Source organism: Triplophysa rosa, linkage group LG1 (genome assembly GCF_024868665.1).
Source record: "Triplophysa rosa linkage group LG1, Trosa_1v2, whole genome shotgun sequence".
In the NCBI taxonomy this organism is placed as follows: domain Eukaryota; kingdom Metazoa; phylum Chordata; class Actinopteri; order Cypriniformes; family Nemacheilidae; genus Triplophysa; species Triplophysa rosa.
The window spans coordinates 8,303,820-8,316,205 of record NC_079890.1 but is presented as its reverse complement, the minus strand read 5'-3'; the positions used below and the strand labels follow the sequence as shown (position 1 = coordinate 8,316,205).

Below are 12,386 nucleotides of genomic sequence, written 5' to 3'. Positions count from 1 at the left end.
GCGGCCCCTTTAAGAGCTGTCCTGTTGCGTTTAGCCACGTACCACAGCTAGAAGCTGTCTATCTACACTGAACGTGTAAAAGCAACTGTTTCAAATTGCGCTTAAGTGGTTTAAAAGCCTACATGAATAAGAGCGTGATTATATAATGTAACGCTAGACAAAGGATGACAAAACAAACGGATGCTGCTTTAATTGTGTTAAATATTTTTTATGAAAAAAAATATCGCATGGGTTAACGCGTTAACATTGACAGCCCGACAAATTTTCTATTATTTACTTACCGGTAAAAAGTCTTCTTTAGAATTTTAGCTGAGCAAAAATTTTTTTAGCTGAGCCTAATGATATCGTTAAAATCCATGCTTTTAACCATGTGACATGTCGTATTTTCAAGTCTTTCTTGTCCACAAATGAGACTTAATACAATATAACTTTGAGAAGGAGCGCTCTCCTCTCACTCGCATTTGTTACCGATCAGATGTGCTGTCTCATGTAAGAGCCGGTGTTGCCAGATTATGCACCTCCTTCTATAACACGCTGTCCGATTGGCTAATTCTAACCCCTCCCCTCCCCACACCTAATCCTAACCCCTCCCCTAACACGCAATCCTCACCCTAACCATTGTGGGGAGGGAGGGTGCATAATCTGGCAGGGGTGCAGTTCTCGGCACAACACCAGCGCCAATATTTCACCGTTCACCGGACTATTACTGTCGTTTTCATCTAAAGGGAAAAAGTCAACATTCATATAAACCCTTGCTTTCTAACTGGTTGGTTGTAAGAGCAATAACTTACTGCTGCTGCTAACTCACCTTCAACATGTAAAGCACATTGATCTGCGACGGTGGGTGATGCTAAATGTTTATTGCCGCTGCACCCGGGAATTTCCTCGGGCATGGATGTTTTGTACAAAAGGGAACTAAAGTAGTTGGTTAGTTTTAGAGTGTTAGCTGTAAGATTAGCCTCACGTTTTCCCCTTTCAACTTTATTTCTCCTTTTTGGGCACCACTATCACTTTTTTGAACACCCGAATACTTCATATTCTCTACATGCCGAAGCATAACGCAAAGAGGCGTTTCCTGACGTAATGGCGTAAACTGTAAAATGATTTATATTGGACGGTGAATTATATCAGTCAGGAACATTTTCCAATAGTTTCTTGTTATTTTATAATCGACCGCCTATATGAATTGTCAATCAGTGATGTAAGGACAGCTCCCATTTAATCCAGCCAATCAAGGGCCCCCTCATTCAGCCCCACTAGCCCTTATGTTAATCCGGCCCTGGATGCATCGTATCGTTAGTAAATGAATCGATACATCGATCCATATCGATGTATTGTTACACCCCTAATTAACACCATTATTACAGCTCAGTTCCACTGACATAAATCTAATCCATTTGCATTGATTTGGAGCATTTTTACTTCCACTGTTGCTATAGTAACAGCTCACCTGCACTTTTTGCAGCCCTGGTCATTAACCTGACCATTTCTCTGGCGTTTTTGTTCATCGGTTGCGCTAACAATAGGCTACTGTTTGTATGTCAAGTATATGCTTTAACATTTTGCTTACTGGAAAAAGCATGATCATAATGAGTTCACACCGCTGTTATTTATCTTAATTTATTTTTGAGCTAGCCCATAGTGTAAAGCAAAACAGTAGGCAACGCCTACAAATTGTACTGTAGCTTCAGTATTTATATCCGTCCTTTTAGCATTTAATAGATATTTGTCTTCCACCTCACATTTGTCTGGACTGTTTTCTTTCAGTTCTGTATCCCGCAAGTTCTTCATATACTCCAGACACTGGGCAGTTCACCTAGACTGAGGCCTATGGCTCTGCGGCTCCTGGTTCTCTTATGGAAAAAGCAGGTGTACTCACACTAGACCAATTATTTGTTGTGTTTTGTCTCTCTGAACATGATGCATAGATTTTGATCATCTTTTCAACATTTTTTGCAGCATTTTAGTGTAGTACTTTATTTTGCTTTACTATCCCTCTGATGTCATTAAATTCTTAGACTGCTCTTTTACTCTATGCTTTTTTGCCAGTTGATGTTTGTGCCAGCCTATCATTGTGTGGAACTAACTTGACACAAAATGATATAAAAAATAGTTATTATTTCCATACACTTCATATTAATTCACAGAGATTTTTCATGGTAGCAAAATTGACATTGTAATTGTCTGACACCAAGCCATACTATAATATCTTTGTATAGCTTAGTTTAACCTCTGTCTCATCCAAGATGTGGCTGTTTTACTATAGGATCGTGTGTATCCAGATCTGCAGAGACTGATGTCACAGTTAGATAGATCCTCAGTGGTCTTGGGAAAAGACACTCAGTGGGAGCAGATATTGGCTAGAGCAGCCTGTGTCAGAGATATCTGCAGAGAGAGGTGTGTTTTCCTTAAACACTGTGTCTATTACTGTTAAATCTGTTGTGAAACTATCTTTCATTTAAATCTTTTGCACATTTTAAACCTATTCCACATCCGACATAAGTGACACTTTTAATGACCTCAGTGTCCTTTCACCTTAAAATTCCTAGTGTTTCTGAACATTGCTGTGTTGTGTGTTCACTCTGTTAATGCTAATGCTATACATGTTGCCTCACATCAAAGAACAATGACTGTATCACCAACAATATTAGTAGGACCATATGAGTTTTTGCTCAATACAGCTTGGGTTATTTCTAATCGTTGCTGTCCTTCTAAAACCTCGGATGTCCAAATGCGCTGTTTTACCGGAAATGGAAAAGGACACTGTTCTGTTTTAAGTTATTAAATACTGTGTTGTCAAAGTTTACAAGCACCTTTTAATACTTTTTATTGGTTAGATATTTGCAAAACCCAGTGACAAACATAAAGAGTGACTAATAATAAGGATTTATGACAATTTTTTTTATCACGAAATATGGAGATACAATGTTTTAGAATGACAGGACCGAAATAGTAGTTATTAGTAGAAAATAATAGTAACTCTTTTCGCTACAAAAGAGAATTGTCTTCCTGGTTGAGCTTGGTATCTAACAACATTTTTTCTACACCTTTTTGGTTTCTTTACTGTAGTCACATACAGCATGGCTTGCGCACTGGGGGCAATACCCATTGCAAAATATATTCTCACTATTATACTGTATGCATGCCAATATTTATACCAGGTTTTTTTTAACTCCAGTCCTTTCAACTAATTTAGCTTATTAGTGTGTTAAATTGGGAAACATCTGAAAAGTACTGAGTGGGGCAGCCTAACACCGTGTCCTAACCAAGAGTGATGTGATGCTGCGACACGCGATAAAAGGTATCTTTTCCATGTTAATCAGAGGTTTTGTCCTAACCAGACAGTTTTTTTCCATGCTGCGTGACGAGCAACGGCCTTTTATATTTTAGAAACTTTTTTATTTCTGCGTCGTTTCACCTGACAGTTCCGCCCACACAACGACCTCATTCAATGTAAGTTATTCACCTCATGAATATTAATAGCCAAACATGGATGACGACAGGCTATATATGATTGATTACATACAAAGGTTATTTAAGTTTACTCAAATTAAAACTTGGAAAATTCTTCTGTTCATTAAAATAAAAAAATATTTCCCTAAAAATTATTGGAAAATCTTGAACTAAATGAAAAATTTAAATGTTGCCTCAAAAATAAACCAAAATAAGTTTAAAGCACTAACATTTTAATAATAAACAAAAACTAAAATAAAAAATAATTAATCTTATACAGCAACGTAAAAAATAATCAAATAAATCATAAAATGACAAAAGCATTTACCAAAATTGCTAAAACTTTAACTAAAATTAACATAAAAACTAAAAAGCTAAAAATAAAAGGTAATTGAAAATATGAATAAAACTAAATTAAACTAAAATCAAAAACTATAATAATTCTGTTACATACGTTTAGATTCTGAAATTATAGTATAGCGTATGGTGATGATGGCTTCACTGAAGTCATGACTCTTCAGCTGCAGCGTGAGAGGTTGCGTGCAGAGCCATTGAGAGAGTTGGAAGTTTCAAATTTTCGCGTGTCACGTTATTCATGGAGCCCTCAGATAGTTCCAGGAACTTATGTTTTCTCTTTAAATACTTTCTTTCTTTTTAATTGTTTTATTCATTAAATGATTTACGTCTTTAAATGGGTTAAAAGTTTACCTCAGTTGGTCTGTTTAGCCGCAGCGGCTCCATGCGTTACTAGTAACTTCCGGGAACTATTGAGAGCCTCCATGAACCGCCATTGCTGTGAAAAAACTGTTCCATTGCAGTCAACGGAGTTGACGTGACTCTCTCTCTTAATGGCTCTGGGTGCGTGGACAGAGAAAAGTTGTTCTGATTTTGTTATTGATTGTCGCATCCCGCCCCTTTTTCGCGTTCGGTATAGACAAACAAATTGCTTATCGCAGGAATCTCATCACATCGCGTTTGGTTAGGATGCGGATTAAAGGGATACTTCACCCAAAAATGAAAATTCTGTCATCATTTACTCACCTTCGAGTTGTTCCAAATCTGTATAAATTTCTTTGTTCTGAGGAACACAGAGAAAAAAGTTTGGAAGAATGTATATAACCAGACAGATTTCGCCCCCCATTGACTACCACAGGAGGAAAAAAAACTTTTTTGTTATGTTGAACACAAAAGAAGACATTTTGAAGAATGTAGGACAGCAAACAGTTCTGGGGCACTTTTGACTACCATTGTATTTTGTCCTACTATGGTAGTCAATGGGGGACAAAATCTGTCTGGTAATAAGATTTACATAGACGAATCAGAATTGTTGTACACAGAATGTACACATTCATTTTCGAGTCATCTGTGGGTGCGTGCGGAACGTGCTGCTTCTCGTTACCGGTCTCACAGCACAGAAGATGCGCGTTCCTGCGCTGGGGGTTTCGGTACCCAACCCTAAAAATGCTGGTGCAGTGCGTGCCTGTCTTCTACGCCACTGCCGATATAACCAAAACGACATGATCCCCATTGCATTACACCTTTGCGAAGATTCAACTGTGAGATTGGCAGTCGAATCAGGCTCCTCCTATCGAAGCATGGAATCTTCAACTATTCGGGGTCACCCCTAGTAATAAGCATTGTTCCAAATATCTTTCTCTTTGTTCATCATAACAAAGAAATCTATACAGATTTGGAACAACTCGAAGGTGAGTAAATGCTGACAGAATTTTAATTTGGGCTGGAGTTGAAAAAACCTGGGGTATAGTACTATCTAAAACACAAAATTGTTTTTACATTTTGATGTATAAAAGTGTAAAAATTATGTCCTTTATTTAAGAAATTGTTTTAACATTCTGTAAAGCTGCTTTGTAACAATGCACATTGTGGGAAGCACTATACAAATTAAAATGAAATTGTTTTAGGCCTTACCAGCATGGAGGAGACATGCTATCAGCCATCACTGAGACACTGACACAGTTCTCCAGGAAGGATCAAGCTACCCCTGCTGCTCTCACACTGCAGGGCTTAAAGGAGCTCTGTAGGGCTGAGGTAAAATGCTTAAAATGAAACGTTCTTCTGTTTACTGCAATTATTGTAACTATTTATCTTTTCTGTTCTCTTCAGGTAGTTGATATCATCTCTACATGGAGGGCACTCTCTCCTAAACTATGCTGTGACACCAGACCTATGATTCTAAAGGCCACAGCTGATCTTTTGTCATTGGTACCTGCTTTGAATGTAAAAACTGAAGAATATGAGGTAAGAGACCACCATTCTTTGTTTCCGATGTTTTTGTGATTGAAATGTGGAAACACATTTGAATATGAATTCAGACATTATCATATACAATGTTTCATAAGTGACAAAGACGTTGTGCTTTGTGTCTTTATAGAAATTCAAAAGCGAGACAGTCAGTGTTTTGTGGGGATACGCTCTTAGTCAGGTAAGAAGTGACATTTTAACATGGTAGAAATCACAGGGAAAGAGTGTTTACTTGTGTTGCCAGAATCAGTGAACAAGAGCAAGCCCATAATAAGCTGAAATAAATATAAATGCTTTCTTTTGAAAAAGGACATTTTTTCTTCACAAGCATTCAAAAGGTCGGCAAGTGTGTGATGTTTTAAATCTGTTCAGATTGTAAAAGTCTTGTTCCAGCCTTTAGACACACAATTCATCTCACAACCCACCAAAATATACATTTGTTCTCTTTTAGTAGTTTAGTTTTTATTTCTCTTGTAAATGAAATATACTTTTAATTGCAGTTCCACAGTGGCAAAATATCAAAACCATTCCTATTGCTAAGCATTATTTAGCCTAAACTGTTTTTCTGTCATTCATTACAACAGCCAAGTTACTTTGACCCACCTTTTCACACTATGTGACCCACAGTTTGAAAATCCCTGTTTTAAGCTTAAAAAATAGCCATTTAAATAGGAGTGTAAAAGGAAGCATGGAAGTGTTGTTTTATTATTATACATTTTTGAAAGATTTACATATTTGTATTTGCATTTTCTGTACCATTTCGTTTTTTGGGGGGGCAGTTTGAGAAAAATAGGCTCCACCTGTTTATTTGTGTGGTTGAGGTATTGATTGAGCATTGTTGCATAAATATGCCTCTGTCCAGTGTCATATATATATATATATATATATATATATATATGCACAAATATATTCTGCTATGTGTGTCATCAACACAAAAAGCCAAAACAAATAATTGCAGATATTTAGTTTTATTTCCCTAAATTTTAATTATGGAAATGGATGAGATTAAACAATAATATATTTTAAAATGATTAGAGTCATTTTTAAAATAGTAAACGGCAATGTTTTCCTCCTATACTTGCATAGGACCCAGAGGTTGCAAGCCATGGTTTTAAAGCTCTTTCAGAGTACCCCGAGACATCTCACATCCTCCTGCATCTTCCAGAGCAGGTAAAACATTTGCAGAATAGCCTCACAGTGTTTTTGTTGACATTTGTATAATGGTGTCATAATTGTGATGGTTATCGTGCAGGCCAGACCTGTACCAAATCAATCTGACAATGAGGTTGAAAGGAAGGACAATGAGAATGAAGAGGAGAAAGATGAAGATATTTCCGTGCCAGGATCATCATATGTTAAGCTAGTTCGATTCACACCACAACCAGTTTTACCAGGTAACACAAATACCTTCAAAAACAGTTAATATCCATGTTAAATGGTTTCTAATCTTAGAAATTGAATAATGTGTCTATTGCTGCGTTCCAATGTGCATCCCCTAAAAGAGTATACTTTTTATTATGGGAAAGTAGGTACATTTTAATGCGAAGCAAAAGAGTTTGCAAGTACTAAAACATACTAACACTGATTGCTGCCTATATAACACTGTGATCATTAACAAAAACATATTTCCTCCTTGCATATCAGCTTTTGTCATTCATTACTTTTTATGTAAGGTTTATTATATATACCTAGGTGTCACGTACTGTGGCAGGAAGAACCCAAGCGCAGGCAGCGGTGAAGGGGTTAACAAAAGACTTTAATTAATATAACAAAGACCAAACAAAAACCCACGATGGGGTGCAAAAACAAAACAAGGATAAGAACACGGAAACAAAACAAGAACTCCAAAACAAAAACTTCCCACAATGGGGCAGAACGAAACTAACAATAATCAAAAAACTCTAACTAACTAACACGGGCAAGACAAAACAGGACAAGGCAGGAACTCAAAGAAAATGACCACAAAGAACATCAGCACATGCAAACGTAATCCACGAACACAATACAAAGAAACAAGAGGGTATTTATAGGGAGAGACAAACGAGGGATAATGACACAGGGCAGGTGTGGGTAATAAAACACTCAGGGAAAGATAACAAGGAAACGAGAGTAGCGGGGCCAATGACGAGACACGAGAAAACACATGAGAAGTAAAAACAAACAACTCATGGTTTTCTCACATAAAACCTAAGGACTCTGCCCCGATCCCGCTACACGACTAGAATTTCATAAACAAGACGGTGGGACCGTGACACCTAGGTATTATTAGGTATAGGTATATGTATTATTATTATTATAATGTATTCATTTAATGAAGCGTCACCTATTAGATTGAATAATTTAGTGTAGTATCACTAAACTCCTCCATCTCGCTGCACTGTAAAAAAACAACAACTTAAAAACGTAAGTTAAAAAGCTTCATAAAATTAAGTTAAATCAAATTAGCTTTATGAGTCAATTAAACTTAAATTATATTATACTGACTTAAAAAATCTAGTTGTATTTACAGCTCAAAAGTTTAAATCGGTTCAATATAAGTTGAATTGACTCATAAAGCTAATTTGATTTGACATAAAAATGTAAGGCAACTGTCGTAATATCAAGCATTAGAATGTGCATGGATCAGCACTTTTCACCAGAAACAGTAGACAACCCTTCTTTTCCGAAGGGTTTTTGTATTAATTTTGAGGTTACATAAGCAGCCAGCTGTAAAACAAATTGGGACAGATTTTGCTTCCAAAAAGGCTAACCAATATTTCACAAAAAATGTAACACAACGTGTCAATCTTGTCACTCTTACTGTTATGTAATTCTAGCATATTACCATATTAACTGAATTGCTGGAAAAACAGTTTTTGTTTTAGAACATGAGGTCCCAATGTAATAATGTGGAGAAACACACCACAACAAAGATTAGGTAGAATTTATAATTAAAAGACCTTTGCTGCTTTTGATATGATGTGACCCTTGTATGTAGATAATGAGCTTATATGCTGTTTAACCTTTCACAAAAACCTTTTTACCCAAGAATTTTATTTTCATGCAGCTCTTGAGACCTTCCTAACAGCTTTGGTGAGGCAGGAGATGAACCAAATGCCCCGTGGAGTGTACTATGCAGCTCTGAGTGGGGGAACTCTGCACTCTGACCAAGGAAAAACTGCAGCTGGAATTCCTTTATTCATGTTGAAAACGTACGAGAAGAATAAGCAACCAGGCTTGAAGCCTGGCTTAGCAGGTACAAAAATATTTGTTTGCTTGTTATTTTTAAATTTACTGCGATTTTGTGTTCGCACTAGTCAAAGTAAACGTAAATATGTGTGATTGCTATAGCTGGGCTTCTGCTCTGTTACGACCTTCCTGTTCAGAGTGACAAAGACGGACAGCCAATCACCCGCTTCCTTGTCAGCAGAGGGCGAAGCTATCAACAGATGTTAGCCACTCTTATTCATGAGGTACTTTCCAGTTTATATTTAGTTATTTGTGTAAATGTCATGGAAGCATGTCTGGGTCATAATTCAATCCAAAAGATTCTTTACTTTCATAAGGATCCCAAAACATGCATTATTTACTTATTTTTATACTTATTTTTTTATTTTCTGGATTGTGAAATTATTGTCATGCGGTAAAAAACATTTTAATTGAAAAAATCTTATTAGTGTATTTTTTTGGGCACAAGCATTGACCCTGATAAATGTATGTATGTACAATTTACATATGAAACTTGTTCTTTGGCATATCTTGGGCAAATTGCTTCTTTCAGCTTTAGACTCTGTCTACACCACTGATCTATATAAATGACTGGATTGCTCATGACGTCATTGAAGCTACCGTGCCGCCATGTTGGTATGCCCAAACGTTCTATTAAATTAATAGGGAGTTATCACATATTAATGATAAAACAGTAACTTACCAGTCCCCGTTTTTATATCTAAAGTCTCACAGTACATTCTTACAATGCAAATGTCTTAAGCATGTAAAAGGTTAATTATTTTAAGTCGGGAATTTTCACGTCTTATTAGATATAGAGTGAGTTACACTCATTTTCATTACAGTAGCATACATATCAGATCAGCAGACTAACGAGACACCTCAACAATATAAATGTGCTCATTCTGAAATCTAAATACAGCCTTTTTATGTTTTTTAAGTCATGACACTTTATTTCTAAACATTTTCACATGTGCCATTACAACAGTGTGCAATACACTCACCTTCTATTGGTTTCTATACGTCACTATTCTGCCCAAAATAAACGTAAACATTGGAAAAAACAGCAGAAGTAACAATTAATTTAAACACACATGTGAACTAAAAACTTATCGCGCGGCTAATAAGCTGAAAAACTGGTTATTTTAGATTGTCACTTTGACTGTAAGTCAATGGCGCTCTCTGTCAGTTGGGCATACCAAGATGGCGGCGTGATCGCTTCCGGTGGCTTCACCTCCTGCCGTTGATTTAGCGTTCTAGGCGCAATCCAGTCATTTATATAGATCAGTGGTCTACACTAGTGAGTTTTCGTTTTCAAAACGCTCTTCATCCACTCTAGCATTTTCAAGCGTTTCCCAAACACTGCCCATCCACACTGAAATGTCTGAAAACGCTTACATCTATGTACTGCGCATAAGTAAAACCTAAGACACGTCAGCGTGTCATTTCTGTCAGATGTTTATTCACTTTCTGCATTATGTCGCGGCAATGTGGAGCAAAGACAGTTTTTTCAAATAGTCATGTAATGAGGTAACTTAGAGATGTTGCTGCTGTTAACACAAGACTATAAAGCTGCGAAAGTGAAACTTAACTCACGCTCCACTGCCAAACAATAACTGCGAGTAATTAAATATTTCATCTCCTAAAATGCAATCTAAAGTATGCATGAACAGACATTAATGCTATCAAACAGGAGAGCAGCCGAAACAACTGCGTCACATGACGAAAAACACATCGTTGTTTTTAAACCCCTCCATTTTTCTCATCCACACTACAATGCGAAAACAGTGTTTTCAAATGTATTCACTTTCGAGTGCGTTTTTGAAAAGCTTAGTTTTTGTTGACAAAAACGCTGTCTCAGTGTGGACGAAAGGCCAAAACATAGAGAAAAAGATGCGTATTCAAACAAAAAACGCATTAGTGTGGACAGGGTCTTAGTTTTCCTTTTTACTCTCATTATTCATAATTCATAACAAAATATTTTTTTATTAAAACCAGAATAAACTAAAGCAGCACAACAAATGCAGGTATACAATGTAAAATGTGCAGTATATTTTTCTTCACATTGTAGTAATGAGAAAAATATTTTTTGTCACAAAGAAAGTCATCATCTCCACATTTGTTCCTGTATGCTTTCTATAAATCTTTCTTTTGTTCTTTTTTCTCTCAGGTGAACATCCAGCCATCTGAATGGCATCGCTCTCTGCTCCTGCCTCAAGCCTGGCGCGGCTTCATGAGCCGTGCATACCATGCACTCATCCAGGTGAACTTTTATACCTCCAACAATATACAGTGTGTTGTGCCATAAACCCTAGTGTAAGGTTCTGACAGCACATGGTCAATTACATCAGCATGACAAAATAAACTAACTTTCCAAAGACCGTTCTCCACCATACAACAGTGATGAGAGTATTTGAAGAGTTTGGTTCAAAATGAGATAACTCAGTTTTTTTATTTTTTCAAAAATCATGTTTTTTATTATGTTATCATGTTTTTTTTTGTGTTAGTTAAGTTAAGTTTAACAAAAGTTATTTTGGCTTAAATCAAAACAAACCAACTGCAGTTTGATTGATATAAATTGTAATGGAAAAATAAAAATGGAGTTATTTCATTTTGGAACCAAACTCTTCATTTAGTGTTTTGATGCATTTCAACACACAATAACATGAAAAGATAAACTATATACACACACTGAATCACGATTTACACATATTACCAATGCACACTTAAATAAGGTGAACTTTTGTATGAAAATAAAACTAGACTTATTATCAATAGATATGTTATTATTTATTAGGGTCGGAAGGCAGAGCTGGCAATGCTACAGACACAGGGTAAAGAGAATCCAGAGGAGCTACAATACAAACAACATTGGGCCTGGCTCTGGTAATATTCACACATACAGACTTTCTTTTTCTCAAACTACGAAAATCATATTTGTAGTTAATAATATACTAACTGTGGCGACTCTGCTAGGAGACCTGTTTACATTGTTGCAAAGCAGCATCATAACATGTTTTAGCAGTAGAGACTATAGCAAACTGTTTACAGTATATAATAAAAAGAAATTACAGTATATGCAAACAGGAAAATTATAAAAAATACAATATTTTTGAAAAATGTATTAATGAAATAAAAAATGTTATTAAAGTGGCCCTAACACACGCGGTTTCTGCCAATCTCATATTAATCTTGAGTACCTATAGACAGTGTTGGGTAAATTACTCTGAAAAGTAATTAATTACTAGTTACTAATTACACATTCGATAATGTAATTAGATTACTGTACAAGTTACTCTCTTCAAAAAGTATTTAATTACTTATTACTAATTACTTTCTATATCCTACATCAACCTTGATTAGTTCAGTGATTCAAGGATAGACATGAAACGGCTCTTTTAATTCATTCAAATAAATAATATAAAACTACATAAAGTATTATTATTAATTACAAATGTGAGAAT

General features: G+C 36.0%; 1 protein-coding gene across 4 annotated transcripts in view; it reads left to right on the top strand.

The window, feature by feature from the left end:
* Positions 1 to 12,386, top strand: part of focad (focadhesin) — an 81,265-nt gene that overhangs the window by 50,601 nt on the left and 18,278 nt on the right. For all 4 annotated transcript variants that reach the window (XM_057340023.1, XM_057340026.1, XM_057340005.1 and 1 more), the window contains 11 exons: positions 1,768 to 1,869; positions 2,267 to 2,397; positions 5,376 to 5,502; positions 5,578 to 5,712; positions 5,846 to 5,896; positions 6,802 to 6,885; positions 6,968 to 7,109; positions 8,762 to 8,950; positions 9,046 to 9,167; positions 11,093 to 11,185; positions 11,720 to 11,808. In XM_057340023.1, coding sequence (XP_057196006.1) covers positions 1,768 to 1,869; positions 2,267 to 2,397; positions 5,376 to 5,502; positions 5,578 to 5,712; positions 5,846 to 5,896; positions 6,802 to 6,885; positions 6,968 to 7,109; positions 8,762 to 8,950; positions 9,046 to 9,167; positions 11,093 to 11,185; positions 11,720 to 11,808 — 1,265 coding nt within the window. The remainder of the gene's footprint in view (positions 1 to 1,767; positions 1,870 to 2,266; positions 2,398 to 5,375; positions 5,503 to 5,577; positions 5,713 to 5,845; positions 5,897 to 6,801; positions 6,886 to 6,967; positions 7,110 to 8,761; positions 8,951 to 9,045; positions 9,168 to 11,092; positions 11,186 to 11,719; positions 11,809 to 12,386) is intronic.